General features: G+C 35.2%; 1 protein-coding gene across 1 annotated transcript; it reads right to left on the bottom strand.

The window, feature by feature from the left end:
• Nucleotides 1-1028: 1028 nt before the first annotated feature.
• Nucleotides 1029-20115, bottom strand: LOC107825793 (insulin-degrading enzyme-like 1, peroxisomal). The gene is made up of 26 exons (XM_075245313.1): nucleotides 19837-20115; nucleotides 19628-19703; nucleotides 17677-17744; nucleotides 17481-17572; nucleotides 17287-17360; nucleotides 17151-17194; nucleotides 16309-16360; nucleotides 15056-15178; nucleotides 14867-14979; nucleotides 14017-14179; nucleotides 11135-11227; nucleotides 10895-10980; nucleotides 9980-10066; nucleotides 8047-8150; nucleotides 7818-7920; nucleotides 7613-7708; nucleotides 7094-7283; nucleotides 6840-6901; nucleotides 6344-6448; nucleotides 3943-4144; nucleotides 3658-3866; nucleotides 3314-3438; nucleotides 3161-3212; nucleotides 2976-3062; nucleotides 1857-1979; nucleotides 1029-1601 (listed from the first exon to the last, which is right to left on the bottom strand). Exons 1-26 carry the CDS (start codon nucleotides 19969-19971, stop codon nucleotides 1350-1352), a joined length of 2916 nt encoding a protein of 971 aa, XP_075101414.1. The 5' UTR covers nucleotides 19972-20115; the 3' UTR covers nucleotides 1029-1349.
• Between the last annotated feature and the right edge of the window lie 1776 nt (nucleotides 20116-21891).

Below are 21891 nucleotides of genomic sequence, written 5' to 3' on the forward strand. Positions count from 1 at the left end.
AATTTCATGGGAGTATAGACAAGAGAAGTGACATTTTTGACATCTCCATCTTTATTAGTCAAACAGATTTAAGTAACCAGGATTGCAGTGTAATAAGAAGTTTGAAGAAACCAATAAAGATTAGCTATTTCTTGTTCCTAATAATTGTGTACTCCGTATTTCAAGCTACGTGTGCCTATTGTTTATTGGTCCAATGGCCTCAACGCTGGCTGTCCCTCTATTAAAATGTTGGGTAAGTGGCAGGGAATTACCCGTATTCAGTACGAGCAGAGTGGAAACTGCTCATACCTTTCGGACTTTGACATTCGCCTGACCCCGTAATCCTAAAAGACCGCTAAGTTTGCACTGCATCGTCATATAGTAACAGTAACTGTAGTGGCACTCTGCCCACACACTAACTTCAAATTGTGAATCAGTAAAATGAAAATTCAAACTAGTAAAATTGCAGAGTATCTATGTTAGTAAAATTGCAGATAACTTTTATGAAAATTCTCTTTATAAAATACAAGGGTTTCAATTCCGTTTCCTCCCCACCCCCAAAAAAAAGATGCTCCTTTATTACACAAAAGAGTTGTGATCAACAATGTCCAGTTGTTTGTATTGTTGATTAAATAGTGAATGTATCATTCAATTAACTATGTATTAATATTTGCTGAAATAAACAAGGACTTAAAAGGATTGTTTGTGTTGGTATTTGGAAACTTTGTTTGAAATTTGAGATCATTTAGAACAGATTTAGGAAAACATTTGGGGGTTTTCCTGAACTTTATGTGGGATATTGATGTTTATGTCCATTATATATTTCCAGAGCATTTTGAGTCTGCTATTCAATTATATTCATCGAAGTCTACCCAATTGGCATATATTCAACTCTACAAACCCGATAGATAAATCTCTAAAGAGCAAAAGTATGACAATCGTCTATCGCTTCATAATCAAAAAGACCTTATTCTTTTAGTACCATATTTGGTAATCCAAAGGGGCCTAATACACTAGTAAAATAAGAAAATATAAGTAACAAAACAAACTAAAGTTTAATGCAGTTTATTCTTCCTATAAAAACCATGAATGAATATTTACCCTTTCAGGTTTCATACATGCCTCTTATTGTCTTCTAATACAACTTATTCAACAATCAAAATAGTATTAATGTTACAATGAGTACATTTACTTGTCCAAATCTCTAAGCAATCCATCATCAAATCAGTTGAGCAATTGACACAACTAAATATGAGAACTATTTTGCAGATCAACTGCTCTTTGATGGACTCGCTAACGCAACATATCAACTCCATTCGAGAGGCTTCTCTTGACCATATATAGCATCCAAAGCTGCTATGTTTACCCTCTTACAATCTCACATGACCAAAGCCTCCTTTAAATGAACCAAAAAGAGGTCGAGATCGTCTAAAGCTAAATATGTCTTCTATTTGAACTGCATTTGGTTCGATCTGCTCGTTCTTATGTTCTTGAAATTGAGAAGAATGTGAGCTCCCATAGACTCTGACACTTAAAGCCTTCTTCCGAGGTACACCAGCCCTTATATATTCGTCGAAGAAATCAGTCAGCTCCTTTTGCGTCAGTTGCTTTAGTGCTTCAATCTGTTTCACCAATATCACCAAAATGATTAGATACATTTTTCCCTACGATTATGGGAATGTTCTCAATTTCTTTTTTCCCTACGATTATTGCAGAAGATATTTTTCAGCAACAAATAGGGTCGTATCATTTAGAACTTGGACAGGTTTGACCGTTTTCAGTTTCATTTTGTGCAAAAGCAAAATTAAGGAGATAGGAATATTATTACTTGGCTCATGAAATGAAAGTCGCTTGACGGACAATAATAATCATCATACCTCACGTTCTCTTCTATCAAACTTGAGGGTTGCATCTGAAATCTCCCTCCAGTAAAATCGAGATTCCTCCCGTAAATTCTTGTGTTTCTCAAGCTTCATATCAATAAGTGCATTCACGTTACTCTGTCATAAACGGATAAAAGTTAGGGACAAGAAAGCTATACTGGAAAATTACCGATGTATAATACAAAAAATATTAACGCAGTATGTACTGCAGACATGATACTTTGACAAAACCTACATTGTATTGTATTCTGTTGATTAATAAGCAACCGTAGCTAGCTAGGTACACAATCGGGAATGTTTTAGTTGAATGTCAAAACTAAAAAACAGTACAGAAAAAGATACGACTTGAAAGTTATATGACTTAACAGCTACGGACATATTTACTGACAATAAAAACAGGGAAAAAAGCGAGGTTCACTACATAGGTAAATTAAATAAGACTCCATAAAATTGAGAACTATGGTTTCGAACTTTCCCTGCTATGTCCAGAAACATCTCCTCTATCAGTAATTGTTGAACCAAAAAAAAAAAAACTATGCGAGGATTTAGAGAAGAGAAATGATGTAACGATAACATGATGATTTGAAGAATACAAGTTACACTTATTTATAGGCATCAAACACATTACACATAAGATATTGTCAACATGGGACAATATCCAACTTAAAAGACACTTTGTAATAGAAGACATTTAAATTTGAATGGATTAAAATACAAAAGGAATTTGGATTATGTCCTAAATTCAAATCATATTAGTCCAAGTAAATATTGTTGGGTAATATAATTAGATTAATTATTTATGTCATTATATATTGATTTAAGACAGTCCTATTTCATAGGGTTAGCCCATTTAATTGGGCTATTAATCCAAGGTCTACTGGATGTCATCTTATCCAAAAGGCCCAAGTTAGTACCACGTGTCAAGCGACGTGGCGCCAAGTCAAATGAAGGAGCCAATGAAGTTGTCAACTTTGTGGATAAGGATTATCCTTAAGAACATAGTCTAAACGAGTGACAGACAGATTACTGGATCTTCCTGAGAATACTTGTACTGAATCAGTTGCTACAAGTTCTTTTCATTGGAAAAAAAGTAAAAAGTGTTACTAAGCTCACCTTGAATTCATCACTAGTCATCTCATAAAGTTTGCTCTCAAACATCTTCAGAAATAACTCCACTCTTGAGTCAACGTATTTGGGATCCTGCCAAACAGCCAGTAGATTGATCATAAGCCATACTCAAGAGAAGCAAAATGCCTGATCTCATTTCATGCGACAGTATCTATAATAAAACCCCTTACCTTTGCAGTTGACTGAATGATAAACTGCACCCCATGAACACCAGAGTCACTCCTAGAAAGAGAGTTGTAGTTAAGTTTAGGTAAAATAGAACCTTTAAAGATGAACAGCAAACAACTTGCCGAACAGTATTCAGTAATAAAAACATTATATACCTCTGCATGAGGACGGTGATATAACCAAGTTGCTCAACTGATCTAAGCTGGTGGAAGGCTGGCTGCTTTGCTATGAGAGCAAAAAGCTGGAGTTTGACATTCAGTGTAAAATCATCCTGATGCACCTGGAAACTCAAGCAAAATTGTTTAAGAAGCAAAGAACCAGGAAAAGGTTGATAATACAATTCATTAATAATGCATTGGACATGGTTCTTTTCCATTTAGAAAAGAATAACCATTTGTACCAAAAATCTTGCAGAACAATTGGTAAAGTCTTTACGGGCTTATGTACATATGAGGAATAGCCTCTCATTCCATGCACATTGCATTAACCTAAGATGTACCTGAATATAATGAAGGAGGGAAGAATTTTCATCATTTGGATTTAGGCCCTCTGCACCATAGAAGTAATTTACACCTCTTTCAAGATTAACCACTCTGTTTGTCAGATGTTGAGATGCAAATAGAGGCTTGGATATTGGCTGCGGACCTTTGAAGAACACATCCTCAACAAGTTGCGTCATGGACTCTGCTTCAGCTTGTCCAACATTTCCTGAGAAGAGCAGTGAAATTCACAAGTTAAGAGATACAGAATGAAAATAACTTAAACAGTCATTGAGAAAAGTTACCTGCTACATAGCACTCTAGAAAGGACCTTGCCAGCAAAAGTGGATAGAATTTAACCAGATCGTCCGCTTTAAGATGTGGAAGAACTTCAAGTTCATCAGTCCAAGGCCATGTGTTTGCTTGCAGCAGTAATGAGCAGTAATACATAGCCTGCTGATATGGCTGTTGGAACTTGTAATTCTGAAATTGCTTTGTCACTAATTCCTATAAATAAAAAAAGAGATCAACAAGAAGCAAATAGTGTTGATGCTCTTGATTAGAAAATAGAAAGAGATTAAGGAGGAAGAAATAAAGACAAATAGTAAAATTCATGAGTAAATAAGGACCCTGAACAATAGAAAATCTGAAAGGCTGGCAACATCCTACCTATTATCAAATTATACAACCTAGAGAGAACAGAAAAACCAACATCGCAGGTAATGGTGACCGAAACTTCTCACATCTAGATGACCAAAAGCGAATTCACGTAAAAGGACCCAAAAATAGAAAAGTGACTCGTATAATCTCCTATTTGTTTCTTTTGAATTAACACTGCACGACATAATCACAAGAAAAAGTGAAGGTACAAAAAGAAAGAAAATACTAGCGTTACATCGAGCAATTTGTATGTTACTCCTTCAATCTCAAAAACAATGACCTACTTCCCTCTTTTGGCTCATCCAGGTAAAGATGAGCTCTTTCCTAAAATGGCAAAATTTTGTCTCTAACAATTATAAGAAATATAGATTACATTATTTCAAGCTTGAGGTAACACGTTTTTACTAATTGTTCCACCTTATTAAATTTCAAAGTATTATTTTGAACACTTGTCAAGAAAAAAAGAAAAGAATCAATGCTACAAACCCTCAGGGGTTGGTCTGGTGGCAATTGACTTGAGCCTTGGGGTTTGCTCCCTTTCAAGGTCTCAAGTTCGAAACCCACTGGGTGCAAACAATTTCTGAGGGCCATCGGACTGGGTAAAACCTGAATTAACTGTGGTGCACTTGCGGGAAACTCCTTGCCGAGGGCCTGTGCACCCCCGGGATTAGTCGGGGCTCAAAGAGACTCGGACACCCGGTGCAAATCAAAAAAAAAAATGTTGGCATTTTAAAGAGAAAAGTACGTCATTCATTTCTGGGACAGAGATCTTAAAAATAAAAGGAGAATATTATAAGGTTTTCATTCAACTATTTATTATTTAATGAGACTCTTTTCATGATAAACTTTTTTTATTTGTACAGCTGATTTCTTATACTCCTTACTGATCCTTCAATCTCAAAAACAATGACCTACTTCCCTCTTTTGGCTCATCCAGGCAAAGATGAGCCCTTTCCTAAAATGGCAAAATTTTGTCTCTAACAATTATAAGAAATATAGATTACATTATTTCAAGCTTGAGGTGACACGTTTTTACTAATTGTTCCACCTTATTATATTTCAAAGTATTATTTTGAACACTTGTCTAGCAAGTTCAACATAATAATCTATTCAAACAAGTTAACAGGTCAAAAGTACGTCATTCATTTCTGGGACAGAGATCTTAAAAATAAAAGGAGAATATGATAAGGTTGCCATTCAACTATTTATTATTTAATGAGACTCTTTTCATGATAAACTTTTTTTTATTTGTGCAGCTGATTTCTTATACTCCTTACTGATCCATTTAGGCAATCTGACTTTAGTTTTGATCATGCTAGTATATGTGTGTGCGTGCATTCAAATATATACTAGTGCATACATGGAACAAGACAATTTACAAGTCCGCACGGTAGCAGGTGTTATGTCATTTATAACGTCGTGAGAACATATTAAGCAGCGGGATAAGAAGCCATTGGTCATATAACACAACATTCTCTTGTATAAGGTGACTGAAAAACTTCAGAGTGATACGTCAAATATAAATAATCGCGATTCATTAGTATGTATGGTACAATGAAGACCAATTTAAATTGAAGGTAGAGATAACTGGCAGGCACGTTGATGCACACAATAGTACCAAAAAGCAGACAAGATAGATGCAAATAAACCAATAATTTGACAATAAATTTTCTCTTTAAAAACACTGAATGAAGTGATAAGTGCCCGACTGCAACTCTAACAACACTTTGACACAAGAGAGAGGATTTGATAAGAGAAAAAGTAAGTGAAATGGGGAACTGGATATGAAGAACTTTGCTATTGATTACATGAGGAAATGATTCAGAATTTTTAGCTGTGAACGGCGGAAAAACTATGTTGACAAAATGGATCTTCAGAATTTTCTTACATTCTTCGCTTAAGTTATCATTGTTCATCTAGCCTAGACTACGGCATACTAGGATCCATTATGTTAAAGCTAACTGCCACAGAGTAACAATTTGGCTTGAAGAGTAATGCATTCTTGCAGATGATGTGGATAAGCAGAAAAAAATTGCTGACGCTCACCTTGATCACAGAGAACCTGTCCGGTTTTACTTCAAATTTTGCAATTTTTTCAACAACTGCTTCCAGTAAGACTCTTAACTTGTCGTTGTATCCAAATAATGTCAACTGCAGAAAAGAGAGGATGAGAGGGGGAACAAATGAAGCGAAAATAGATAGTATCATATTCAGGTCTAACTTTAAGAAGTAGTAAAACGCCACAGCAAATGCAAGAAGCTCAACAGACAATCAAGTAGCACTACCAGTTCACTTCGAGAAGACAAGATGAAGCAGATAGTTCATGTTTTCACGGCATCAAAAGATTAACTATCTTTGGGCCAGCACGAAAGAAGTTTAGGAAAGCAAAAAATATGGGTTTAATGGATGTAGCAAGCATTCAATTTATGCATGGAAGAACTAAACTTGAAAAAAGAAAAAGGTTAGACACCCACAAAACAATCAAGATAAACAACGGTCTTCAAAAGTTTGTACACATAGAGACAGGAAACAAGATGATCACCTGAAAACCATTGTTTGTTTTGTTTATACAATAATAAAGACCAGCGACTTGTGCATCATAAGCTGAAAGAAACAAAAGGAGAGATTTACAGAAGTGTTATACCTTACGGAGAAAAAGAGCAAAATTGACATTGCAAATAATATATTGATGACATGAATACTGAAAAATATATTAACACGAAAAGGTTAAGTACAGAGTAATAGTAGAAGAGTTGTCCTGCAGTGCATAACTAGTCAATAATCTTGCAGACATACCGTATTCATTCAAGTAATCCATCAATAGACGTGTAAAGATCTCAGTAAGAACCTCAGCTTCTGGAGAATGTCCACAGTACGGGCAACTAAAATCGATCATAACATAGGCTTTTGGAGATGAAAATGCTGTATCCGGCTTATACCATAACCTTGAATAAGGTGACTTCCGCAGCAGTACTGGAACTTTTGTCTGTTTGACAAGTAACATATAAGAAAAGCCAAGACATCAAAATTATACTCCCTATGTTCTACTTAACATGACGGTCTTTAATCGGGAATGGAGTTTAAAAAAGAAAAAAAAAACTTTTCCCCATATTTAAAGTACAGCTAGAACTTGTGGTTTTACCATGTCATGACATTTCTATAGCTATTAGAAAATGTTATTAAAGGTAAAATGGAAGGTTTAAAGTTAAAGAGTTGTCACATAAAAAGGTATCACTCTTTTGGAACAGACTGAAAAGGAAAGAATGTCATATAAAATGAAATGGATGGAGTAATAAATAAGTTCCAAGTTAGCACCTTCTCAAAGACAGGCTTAAGTGATAAATCAGTTGGTATGAACACATTGGGAGCAGGGAGATGCAGCTCTTCACTGGGGGCTTGCTCCATCCAGTGCTGCAAAAGTAATTGTCATATCAGCAAATGTTCACAGAGAACTATTTGTCTCTGTAATAAAAATATAGCAATCCAAGACTTATTTAATGTGAGAGTGCTGTCATCAAACCTGGATAGTGGCACCACTAACTTTCTCTATAGAATACGCAGTTCCATACCATGGCTCGGTCATGCTAGTATTACCCTCAAACTTTGTTGACTCCCAGAAGATTCTGTTCAGAACCAAATTTCAGTGAGGTCTTTATATACCTTCCACTCTCAGATTTTCCATAAAAAAACTGTGCAAACTGGGAACTTAAATTATATGCAGGCTAACTCTTTGGGCAACAGTAGCTAACCTGACATTGTCTGGATTGAGTTCATTCAAGAAAGACTGAATGATGCTAGGATTAAACTTTGAAGGCAAAGAGGATCCCACCAACCAATCTTCTGGAGGGTAGTGCTGGCAAGTAACGTCACAATTTATTAGGTTGTTCAGGTATTCATCTTTTAATGTCAGTATTCTACCAAAACTTCCCAAGTCAAAACTGAATAACTTAACAACCATTGATTACTGTTATCCAGGTATAATTTAAATGACACGTGTATATAAAGCTAAAAAACGTTTCAAAAAAATATTTTTCACTGCCCAACCAAAAACTGGAAAATAAGTGATTTTCACACTTATTGTCCAGGAAAATATTTTCCATGGAAAATTTCCTGCACACAAAACACATCTGGTAGTTGTCTCTAGATAACTTTAGAGTTCCTTTGCCAAACGTTTACCCATTATGATGGTCTGCCTTCAGCAACAAACTACTAATAACTCCAACAATCAAAGAGTAACTCTAACTGCCAATTCAATCCAAAATCTAATCCACATTAAATCAACCAATTCAAAGATAATAAAAGTATCTTAAAATAAATAAGGGACACTTTGAGGAGCTTGGGGTCGTCCTGCTCCAGGTGGTGCTTTCTCACTGGTCCACATGGTTTGTTGTAGCTTCCTTTATTAGCGTTTATATGTAATTTACTGTGCTGTCACTTTTATTTTACAGACAAACTGCCATGTGTGCAGGACTGTCAACACGTGTAATCTCCTTCTGATCAGATGGGGGACTTTGTATAAAAGCTACCTTATGATTTAATTTCCATTGGGCCCCCCATATTCAGGAGTACATGCTATCCATAGAACTTGTGTGCGGGTACTTGCAACACATTAATGACTTACGGAAAATTCTTAGCACCAACATAATTTTATTAATACAAACAAATTTTTAGTTTTGCTGAAGGTGTGTTTTGAAAAAAAAGCAAAAATTTATTTTATTTGATGTTTTAACCAAATTTTAAAATAAAAAACAAATTTCAAGATAGAATTCTTGAAGGAAAAAAAAAGTAGGAAAGAATAAGACATTGATTACATTGTTTCATTGAGACATAATTAGTTTTCAAAATGGTAGGATACTCCATATTCGGGTTATAGTTAGAAAACATTGAATGATACTAATGTACATAAAGCTCAATAGATTTTTCAATAATTTATCATAGTTACATTTTAAATGAAAGACAACAGATAACAAAATTAATTTTATTGTATTACACTGTATATTAGTATTACTTAGAGTGGACTTTTCACTTGCTTTTCGTATTTTCTACTTGGTAAAATCGCATGAATGATAATGTGATTGTATAAATAGATAGTAAATGGAGAAGCTAATTAAGTGCAAATACATCATGATCCTGTGCTCCATTGAATTACAGTTAGCATATTTAGAAATGTGCACGCATAAGGTGAATTCTTGACGAAACAGATTATGTATATATTGGGTTCTATGTATTTGTGGCTTTCATTCTTTTATCATTTGACGTTAGATGTCAGTTCCAAAGTACTCTGAATTGAGTTGTGATACATATTACTCCAAATGTCTGCTATGAAATTAATTAACTAGCTACAACATACATAAGTGACGATATATTAGCAACTGTATAAGAATCTGGGACTATAATAGGCATTAAATTTATCTTTTTTCCCTCTAATCACACTTCCGGGTAGTTGCCAAAAAGTTATTTGTATGCAAAGTATTAAGCTGTTACAAATTGCACTTGGGCCCATGCTCAGCATGGGCACATCACCGCTAGTCTTAAAATATATGGGAACTTTATCTGATCAAAAAATAAATATGGGAATTTAAACTGCATGTAGTTTTTTTCCCCTTTTGTCTCAATCGAATAAATATACTTGGTGTAGATAAATTAATTAAAATAAAAATAGGAACAGATGTTAAAAAATACCTGCATATTCATTGCAACATTAACCACGTAATCACTTGGTCGAATCTTGTCTTGATAATGGAAGGCGGTCTCACAAATAGCTGAAAGCTTAATAGACAAATTTTAACGCACAATTAATTAGAATAAATAATAACAGATTAAAAAAGACATAAGATCATTAAGAGCAATAATTACTAAGACACAACAAGAAAAAGAAGGCCAGGAAAAAACCTGGTCATATTAAGTGCCAAGACTAACAATGGAAATTTACAAAAGCAAGATTGGAGAAGAGATGAAGTGTTACTGTGTTAGAGAGCATAATCTCTAATTTTTCCGTCAATCATTGATTTATGCAATCTATCATGCTAAAATGGGTAAATGAACAAGAAGGACAATGCAGGATGATCTGATAGGGATCCTAACCACATAGATAACATGCGGAATAGTGTAGATGTAATGTAACAGTATTCCTTTTCGGGACCAACCCGTTACTAACCCTCCATTTTAGAATAAGAAACTCTTCCTTCTCTTTAGAAATCTAACTGAGACAATTCTGGTTCGTGAAATTTTAAGAACTTTGCATAAATTTAAAGACAGTAAGGATAGAGATGTGGTGGTGTGGCCTAAGCTCACTTTAGATGGCAGGTACAAAGTCGAAAGTACGAACTGGGAGTTCATCTTTTCTATTTCCATGCAAAAAAAATAAAGAGACAACGCATAATCTTAAGAACTTTGGTTTCACAAGCTTAAACCAACAAAGAAAAACATCTTCAAATTAAGGATTCATATACACTAAATTATGTAGATTAAACCTATTCATTAAATCATCTATAACAATGCACGTCATTGGCGTAATTGATGCAAATGACATATAATGCAGTCATGAAAACTTATAATGGCATTGACCGGCATGCACGAGGATGCAACTAACACTACCTCTTCAAATATCCATTTGCAGCCACCGGCCTGTTGTAGGAGATGAATATACTTGAATAGCAGACCCATAATGTCTTCAAAATGCTCTGGAAACAAATAATGGACATAAACATCAATATCCCGCATAAAGTTTAGGAAAAATTCCACCTTCAGCTTTACCCAATAAAAACTACTGTTAGTGGAGGGACAAATAGGGGTTTGGTAACATACTAAGGTTCAAGTTTCAACAAAAACAAGTACCTTGACCAGCATCAGTCAAATCAATACCCACTTTAAAGAAAGAGAACTCATCGGTCCAGTCTGATTCCCCAGCAGATAAACTTGTAGCCCAACCTGTGGCAACAACCAAATAAAAGTAGCTTTCTGAATATTAAAATGGTTTGAGAAGAGCACCTTCAGGTACTTGAAGAACTATAATAGCATTAACAAAGATAACATGTAATGAACGCCAGGGCAAGATCCACAAAATGAACTATAGTCACAAAATTGTATGGCGTTTTAGCATCTTAACAAACACACTGATTTCATTATTCAGGCATATGGGACACCACATCCTATCATTCATTGATCAGACAAAATGATCTCCCTGAACTGTTGTATGCATATTCTCTCACAATTGTCCTAAATTATATGGTTGGTTGTAATAGTAAATATGAAGGGCTTAACATCGACATAAGCATGTAGGCACAAATATAGCAACAACCATATCAGCAACTCAAGGATGAAACAAGTTATAAATGTACAGGTTGTCGTTATGTTTGCGGAGTGGCAGATGAACCTACATACTTATTAGAATATTAGGAATTCCTTTATTTTTTTTTTATAATGGTAACAAACTTTATAAAAGAGTAAAATATTTACAAGAGATTGTGTGAGCCACATTCAGACCCCAAAAGATCTGAGACTACGTAGCCTATTCTGTTCGATTACATTTCTTCTAGCAAATCTAGTAAAGAATGTACATCCTCCCTATAGCTCTCTTTGCACCAAAAATGAAATAACAAAAAACAATTAAGCTAGGCCTATCTTAAAAAACTCTGGGATTCCTTTCCTTCCATATGACCCACCAGATGCAAGCAGGAACTACTTTCCACCATTTTTTCTGTTTAATATTTGCACCTCCATTGTTCCAGCTACTTAGAAGAGATGCAGTGTTATTGGACATTGTCCATGAGATTCCAGCCAAATTAAGATAGAAATGCCAAAGTTGAGTAGTGACTGGACAGTGTATAAAGAGATGGGAAACTGACTCCCCATCTTTGCCACAAAGACTACACCTAGCTTGTAGCTGAATTCCTCTTCTTCCATTTCCAACCTTGATACTAGAATGATCAACAATGAACCTCCATTGTCCCCTAATTGTTTTCCATACACCGACTCCATATGGGGATGATACTGGTTTGGTGCACCAAGATACTCCATGGTCATACTTCTCTTGTATCACCCTTCTTCATAAAGTTGTTTCCTCCAAATTATACCTCCATAACCGGAGATTGTTGTTCTGCGCCTTTAGGTTTCTGATACCTAAACAACCTGCCTACTTAGAACACAAAAGAGTATCCCATTTGACTAGGTGAATAGCCTTTTTCTCACTATTTTCTTGCCATATAAAATTTCTTCTTAGGGAATCAATCTTTTTCCTCACCTTACTTGGTATTGGGAATAAGGACATCACATAGGAAGGCAGTGCATCTAAGACACTATTCATCAGTCACCCTGCCTCCAAGTGACAAATATTGACTCTTCCATCTTGAAAGTCTTTTTTCACTCCTTTCAATTACCCCTTGCCAGATTTCTTGCGACTTGTTTTTGGAGCCCAAAGGAAGGCCTAGATATTTAGTAGGTAGGTTCTCTATTCCACATTCCAAGATATTAGTCAAATTCTGTATGTTTGGAACTTCATTTACCTGATATAGCTTACTCTTTCCCCAGATAACATGTAAGCCTGCAGCAGCTTCAAAGGTTGTTAATATCAGTCTGAGATAAAGCATCTCTTCTGGTTGAGTTCCCATGAAAATGATAGAGTCGTCTGCATACAGGAGATGTGAAATCTCTAGGCTACAATTTTGTCTGTTAGACACCTTGAACCCCTTGATCCAGCCATTTGACTTTGCAGTGTTGATCATCTGATTCAGCCCTTCCATTGCCATCAGAAACAAAAGGGGGGATAAAGGATCCCCTTGCCTTAACCCCCTTTCTTGCCTTAACCCCCTTTCTGAAGAAAAAAAACCTTGGGGTGAGCCATTAATCAAGATAGAGAATTTGATCCAGTTAATCCACTTAGTTCCAAAGCCCATATCATACATTAATCTCAGGAGGAACTTCCAGTTGACATGGTCGTAGGCCTTCTCTATATCCAGTTTGCATAAAACACCTAGGATTTTGCTTTTGAGTCTAGAGTCAACCACCTCATTAGCAATAAGAGAAGCATCCATGATTTGTCTTCCTTTTATGAAGGCCATTTGATGACCTCCAATGAGCTTGTTAATTACAGTCTTCAGCCTCTCAGTTAAAGACTTTGGCTATAATCTTGTAAACACTTCCAATCAAGCTAATTGGCCTAAAATCTTAAAGTTCTCTAGCCTCATTCTTCTTTGGGATAAGAGCCACATAGGATGCATTTAAACTCTTCTCAAAGTATTCATTAGAGTGAAAATTCTTTAGGGTCAACATGACATCTTCCTTGACTGTTGGCCAGGAAAAAACCCATGGTGAAGCCATCAGGTCCTGGTGCTTTGTCTGAAGCACAGGACTTGAGGCATTCCACCACTTCCTATTCTTCAAACTCTCTTTGTAACCATAAACGTTCCTACTCTGTTAGAAAGGTCCCCCTATCAAGATTGTAATTTGGCCTCCATATTTCAGGTCAAGAATATTAGGAATTCCTACAGTAAGCATTTCCTAGGACCGAAGAGATTCCCACTCAGGGGTAATGTTTCAGAGTCCTAATGATTAGAATATTTTTCCAGTCAAAAGAAAAGAACAGAACAAGTTTTTACCTATAATTTTTCGTTTCTCTTTCTAAATTTAAAGAAAGGGGAAGGGTGAGTTGAAGCCAAGAAATGAATGAGGTAAGGAATAGGATAGATAAAGCGGATAAACTTTTTTAGTTGAGAACTCACCTAACTTTTTCAAGATATAAAACAACGATCCTTCTCCTTCATGGCCAATCAAGTGGCCCAGGTACCTACTAGGCCCTTCTTTGTAGTGACGTATGCCTGGGGTTACTGGCCACACAATTTTCAACTTGTGACCTTGTTTTATTGGAACAGCTCGAACAAGAATCTGAGAAAAAGACGTAACAAAATAGAAATATTAAATGGACAATGAAACAGTAAATTCAGTTTGATAATCTGCAGAACATGGCACTCGCTAAATGGCCTTCAAATCTCTAAATTATTTAACTGAATTTTTAGTTATTTTTTGAATGTTATCAAATAAGTTGTCTATTTCTATAAATGAATAGGAAATTAATATGTAAAACTTACTAAAGGAAAAACAAAATATACAAGGCATATGCAAAAGACAGAGGTACACAAATATGACTCTATAAGGAGCACCCACGTGTATACTAATTAGAGAGGTACACAAATAAGACTCTACAAGGAGCACCCACGTGCTAATTAGAATCTCATAGTACTCCAAATATAGCAGAAAAAGAAAGTTTAGTTTTTAATCAGTAAAAGGCATTTCATTAATGCCAAAACAGCATTAAGGCCAATTTAGCTGAGGAAGAGCTTTGGTTTTGGCACTCCAGTTCAATAAAAATGAGTTATATCTTCTTTTTTTTTCTTTTTGATAGTAAAAAATGAGTTATATCTTAAAAACATTGAACAAGTAGATTCAGACAATAGACGTCATGAACAGATTACTTGTCGACTTCAAGAGCTCTATTGATAGAAGCCAGTTCAAAACCACCCCAGTAAAAAAAGGAAAAGAAAGGTAAACATCTGCGCGTAGTCACTTGGATACCTGGAGATGTTCCGTGGTGCAAGGCTGACCAGTAAAACGAATTTGATTACGATCAATGTTTGGGATATCCTGAAACTTGCTCCGTACTAGCTGCTCAGCTTTATCAAGACTATCTGAAGTATAATTATACAGACTTAGCAGCTGTTAATTTGGGCCACTGGTAATGTATTTGCAAATAATTATCCATACCTTTTGAATAGATGACCAAGTGCATGAGGTTGGCTGAATAATTTTCTGAATAAAATTTAAGAAGCTCCTGTCTTGTATCTATGCCTCTTTCTTTTGGCCTCACTTCTAATGTATCCCAGCTGCCTATGCACATGATGAGTGACGTGATCATTTCTTTTTCTTGGGATAAGTAAAACTATAATATGCCAATATGGTCATTTTTTTATGTCAGCGGAAAAATCTTCTGTGATATGAGCATATAAAAAACTCCAGTATGCTTAGCTCAAAAGTAATTTCAAGGAAATGATTTTATAAAAGAAAACTAAAAGGGCATCCACAGACTAAACTCTGAAATCTAGCAATTCAAGAAGTATAATTGAGACACTAAAAAATGTCCAAGGGTGAAGAGGAAACAACTTGAACAGAAAATCAGCTGATACTATTCGAAGTGTTCAAAAAGAAGGCAAAAGAACTTGCATGGCTGCACACTAAAGAAGAACACGTATGGAGCAGCGGCCTCCAAAGTGTTCCCAATAGAATGATGATGAGGATACAAAGGAAGGGTTACTGTTGCAGAGATTGCGCCAAAGGGATTGAAGGGTCTAGGTACCAAAATCATTGAAGCTGCGGACTATGAAAAACTTCGGGGATTGAAATCTCTTAGATGAGAAAAAATAACTTATTAGGGGGAAAATGAAGAATAGATATGAGGGGCCAAATACATCCACGAGGGACAAACTCAGAATATATGAAACAAAGAAAGCTCTAGAAAGATAGATTTAGTAGGATGGTTCAAAGTCTTCCGTGCGAAGTTGATTTTACTAATAGAAGAAATATATCACCTTCCAAAATTAGTCTGTTTTCTGTAACATTTGCTTTCAAGGGAACTCTAATGGTTGAAGATATATTTTATTCTTTTTTCAGCCAAAGCAAACTATATCTTGATTTTTCACTTTATTTAACAGTGTTTACTGTGATCAACTCCTTCTGTGGCATTATGATGTGCTTTTCTCCATCTTAGAGAGAACAACTGCAGTTTTATTTCATGAAGGAGAAACTTTCTGACAGGATTTTGTTCAATGTATAGTAAACTAGTCATATTTCTTCATGTATCATAGTAGACAATCACAAAGCAGACATTGAACAAGTAAACCCTGGTATAAATATAAAAATATAAAACTCATGACAAGGCCAAAACCATAAGTGAACCTCTTTTTTAATAAGAAAAGCCATAATAGAATCTAAGAATATGCATCATTGAAAGATGTGCAAACCTGTGCTGAACTTATGGTATGGATAATTTTCCGCACTTAGATGTTTTTGTAGCTGCACAAAATAGTATTTGAAAGTTAAAACCTCTTCACCAAAGAAGACAGTTGCAAAAGAAATAATCCCGACAACTTTGGCATTATGAGACTTCTAATCTCTAGATAATGAAAATTCTCGATATTGTTGTCAAAAGATGTAGTACTCCTTAAAGCTTTTCAATATCAAGGAGAGACTGTATTTACTTGAAAGAGTCGCCACTCTTACTATTTGCTTTAAAAAGATAAATGAAAGTCCAAACCACTACCTATCCTTAGTATAGGCCCATTGTAGTGGAGCTGTCAACCTCGCTTTTGCACTCTATGTATTTTGTTCTATATGCATTTTCTTGACGCCACTAATGACACTACGGACTTCATAAAGGGAAACTGAGTGATGGAACAAAGGTCAAACACATTGGTGAGGGAAACTAAGAAGTCTTCTTTTTTCTTTTTCTTTCTTTTTCAGGCCAAAGAAAACTAAGACTATTCATAACATATGCTCCTGGAATTTATGTAAAAGAATCTTGATTTAATCAGACAGTTTCATTTAGCGCAAAAGTTAGTGAATGATTTAGAATAAACTTCTTACTAAACATCTCACTGTATGCTCGTTGTCCTTATCCATCAAAAAAATAAACATATAAAACAATAAAAAAGAGAAAACTCCTCTCCTAATTACTATCTCTCTTGAATAACTTTCTTTTTCCTTTTATTTAGACGGTAAATGGGACAGGCCTTCTCCAAGAACGAAAGGAGATAAATTCAAATACATGGTTTATCCTAATCAAACAAAAAAGAAAGTCAAATACCTGGTTCATTCTCCAAGCATCAGAGAGTAGATTCTTCTGGTGTTCTGCATTGGCAAAAGAGTTATGTGATGATGAATTACTTAGAACACGTACAGCTAGCAAATCAATTAATATGCATAAAAACACATGTACTAACCAGAATCAACAGCTTTAATTTCTCGAGTGGTAGCATCTGATGACATCAATGGTTTGATAAAGAACTGGGCAAATCTGGAAAAGTAAACCGAATAAATCAGCCGTGGAGTCTTTATAAATACTAACATGATACACTTACCAAAAAAAATATTAACATGAGACATGACACTTAGCCATATATATTAAACAATTAACCTGTCCAATGCTTCTTCAAAACCATCAGCATTTACTTCAAAATAGTAGTTGGTGTCCTCAGAAGATGTAAAAGCATTTGTACTACCTCCATTCTAATCAAGATACAAAAAAAAAGACTTGTAAAATACGACTATTTTGTTGAATGTGCAGAGGCAATGAAGGAACTTATGAAAGAAAGAATTACAGAGTTGTTTACCTCTGTGATGTACTTCGAATAACTGTCCTCTACAGGATACTTCTCACTTGCATAAAACAACATATGCTCTGGCATGTAACAGAAAAAAGGCCAAATGAAAAAGTAAAAGAAGACATATTAGACAACAAAATATTCAAGGAAAGCAACAGAAACCTCTAAGGAAAGAATTAGAGATAAGAGGTGCACAGTAGCACACGCTTAGCAGTTCCTAAAGCCAATAGAAAAAGGTTTTAGTGCTTCCTAGCAATCTACTAATACATATCCTCTATATAGATGATTCATTCTGCAAGTTCGCTTCAATTGCCACAATTCATCATCATTCACCATTTTCTTAAATGAAAAACTATTCTCAAGTCCATAGATATGCATATGTCTGCATGGAAGAGACAATTGAATAGACCCCCCTCCACCCCCCACCCCACCCCCCCAACCCTCACCCCCCAAAAAAAAGTTAGAGCAAGAATTAAGAAATATTTTTTTTAATGATAGAAATATTTACAATGATTTTTTTATAAGGTAAGATTTGATTAGAAAGGTACCAAGATGGTACAAGATACATCAGTCCAACATCAGCCGCTAACATGGCAACTACAAGATACATCAGTCCAATTGTCTCTGCATGGAAGAGACAATTGAATAGACCCCCCCCCCCCCCAAAAAAAAAGTTAGAGCAAGAATTAAGAAATATTTTTTTTAATGATAGAAATATTTACAATGATTTTTTTTATAAGGTAAGATTTGATTAGAAAGGTACCAAGATGGTACAAGATACATCAGTCCAACATCTGCCGCTAACTATTTTTGAACAACTACCTCGCACCAGCACACAATTATCTAAATATTTCATGATAGAAATGTTAACAATGATTAAGCACAATGAAACCAAATCGCCTGCAACTAAATTAATAAATTGGACCTTATCTAATCCATCCAACTACCTAGATGCCATCAGAAACTATCGTGGTTTACTTGACCACACTGGGTTCAAAGAACTGATCCTCCACATGTGACATGTGGCTAATCCACCAACAACCATCAGTATTCTGCAATAGCACTTCCTGGTACCATATATTTTCCTTCTTTTTAGTAACGGTGGTCTCCGAGCCAGCTTGTGCACCTCAGCTATTCCACTTGGTACTTGCTAACTTCCACTAGAACAAGTATCGGGTAACTCTACTCACCAAAGTTTAGGCAAATGGGAAGAAATCACCTTTCCACCGGGTACAACTACCTCGCACCAGCACACGTACCGGGTAACCCTGTCAGCAAAGCTTAAGCAAATGGGAAGAAATCAACTTATCACCTAGTTTTTTTTTTCTTCTGTTGAGATTTGAAACTAAGACCCCATGGTTCTCCTCCACTTACTGGTACCATTTCATTGTATCTCAACTATTTTTCATTGGGAACATAGTCTTCTACAACCTAAATTTAGCAGCTCAAAGATCCCCTACCCATTATTGAACAAAATACATACTCTAGTAATACTGAACCTTGAAACTGACACAGAAAATGAAATTGTGGCATTCAAAATCCGATTTCCATCCTCAAAGACCTCAACCACAGTGGCGGAGCTACCTTTGGTGAAGGGAGTTCAATTGAATCCCCTTCGCCGCCGGAAAATTGTACTGTGCAAAAAAGGTAAAAACATAATTTTGTATATATATAAACTATTGAATCCCCTTGACATAGGTTCATATCGCAGGTGTGATATTTTTTAAATTTTTTTTTTGGATATCCCATTACTCAAATTCCTAGCTCCGCTACAACTCAACCAAGTCTAAGTCTATTGCTGTGAAGATTACAGTGCAGAATGGTATTTCAAAAATTAAATCAAATTACAGTACAACAACTTATTTACTCAATCCTAAGGCTAAAAATAAGGCAAAACAATAGACCCAATAAAGCACATAACGACTGAACCTTTTTGCAAAAACAAATAAATAAATCATACCAAGAAAATGGGCAAGGCCTTCAAGTCCCTCGGGATCGCTAAAAGCACCAACACACACATCCATTGAAGCTGCACACTGATAACAAATACCCCCAAAACAAATAAAAAATGAAATTAATTCGCTTTTAATGAAACCAAATAAATTCAAGCTAAACCCATATTTAAGAAACATAGAAAAATATAATATAAAATGAATAAAAGTAACATACTTTATCAGTTTCTGGGTCACTGATGAGAAGGATTTCAAGATTATTTTGAAGAACAATTCTTCTGTAATCCCTTTTGTCAGTTCGCGGTTTCACTATCTCCACTCCCATACTTTCTTCCTTTCTTCCAACTGCCATGATTTGCTCTGTGTGTGTGAGAGAGAGAGAGAGAGAGATTACCTTGGTATAGAGTTTTGGAATTTGGTTATTATAGGAAGGAGCATGTAAATTGCAGCCTTGGAATATCAGGGATGCTGCTAGTCTTATAGCGTGTTTGACCAATCATCTAAAATATCATTATTTTGAGACGCCTTTTAAGAGCGGACATAACAAATTTTTCCCAATTTTTCAAAACATTTTCACTTTTTTCCGAAAAAACTTTTTTTCCAAATTTTCATTCAAATCACCCGCAAAACTTCAAAAACAACCCAAAATTATATTCATATTCAGACGCAATTCTAAATACCATTTTCACTTGAAAAAAAAAATTCCCTTATTTTAGAATTTTACAATTCCTATATCCAAATGCCCACTAAAAGTAGGCTTTTTGAAAAAATACTTTCGACGAGAATCGATTTGTATTTGGCTTAACTTTTTGAAAACTACTTCTAAACGTACTTTTCTCAAAAATGGTTCTTAGAAAAGTATTTTTCGAGAGAAACTACATTTTTCTGCTTCTTAAAATCTGTTTCTGCTTCTTCTTAAAAGTACTTTTCTTTTATTTGTTTTTAACATATAAATGGAAAAGATAATTGTGTCATTGCCTTATTTCACTTTAAAATAAGTAATTTATTTATAACAATTACTTTATTATTAATTTTCTTATAAATATCGCTATATTATAATCCCCGCATAACAAGTTAGTGAACTTAGGGGTCGTTTGGTTCATGGGATAAGATGGGATAAGGTGTTATAGAATTTGGGATAAAATTTATCCCATGTTTGGTTTAAGGTATTAATTAAGCCCAGTATAATAGTATACTATAAATTGGGATTAAATTATCCCATCTCCTAGGTGGAATAACTTATACCAGGATAACTTATGTCTGCAATGGTCAAGCCAATTGCAGTCTTGCACTCCTTCAGAACCTGCAAAAGTTGTTCTACATGTACATCTAACAAAACAGATGAGATAATAACAGGTAATGTCGAGCTAGGTCCCAAGAAAGCAGTAAGGTCAGACGGTGTCATGACCCAATATCCGCATGTCGTGATGGCGCCTATCTCAATATTAGGCAAGCCGACAACCGCAACAAACCACAATTTATTTTAAGTTTGAAAACATAATATTAAGTTTTAATAGAAAAACCCACACATACAGATACGAATACACTCCCAAAAGCCGGTATCACTCAGTACATGAGTATCTAAATGATAATATAGTCTGACTAATACAAACACTGTTTGGAAATGTAGAACATTACAAAGACTGAAAGGAAAGAGAGTCAAGGTCTGCGGACGTCAAGCAACTACCTCGATAGTTTCCAACATATAATCTTCCAAAAATTAGCAACCGCCGTGTCCGGAAGTACCTGGATCTGCACACGAAGTGCAAAGTATAGTATGGGTACAACCAACCCTTTGTACTCAATAAGTAACAAGACTAACCTTTTGGTTGAAAGTAGTGTTGAGCTCCATAAGTACAGTCCAATATAGAAATAACACTACAGAAATGTAGGTATGCTTTCAAGTTCAACAGTTAACTCAGTACAAATAAAATAGATCAATTCTGAATGATATGAGGAATGTGACATCTCTATATCTACATATCAATGTACATGTTGTGTGTGATGTACCTCTGTGGAAAACCTCGTGCACTCACAAATCTCAAAATACTTAATTACTCACTACTGTATATGGACAATCCAACCCAGGGAAGATCCATATTGTATATATACACATCAAATAAAGCTAAAACCACGAATCATACCCCAATTCAAACTTAATTAAACTAAGAAATTCCAACTTTTACATTCGATGCCGAAACCTATCAAATCAAGTATGATTGACCTCAAATTTTGCACACAAGTAATAAATGACATAATGGACCTATAAAAA

The sequence above is a fragment of the Nicotiana tabacum genome, chromosome 23, assembly GCF_000715075.1.
Source record: "Nicotiana tabacum cultivar K326 chromosome 23, ASM71507v2, whole genome shotgun sequence".
Taxonomy (NCBI): Eukaryota; Viridiplantae; Streptophyta; class Magnoliopsida; order Solanales; family Solanaceae; genus Nicotiana; species Nicotiana tabacum.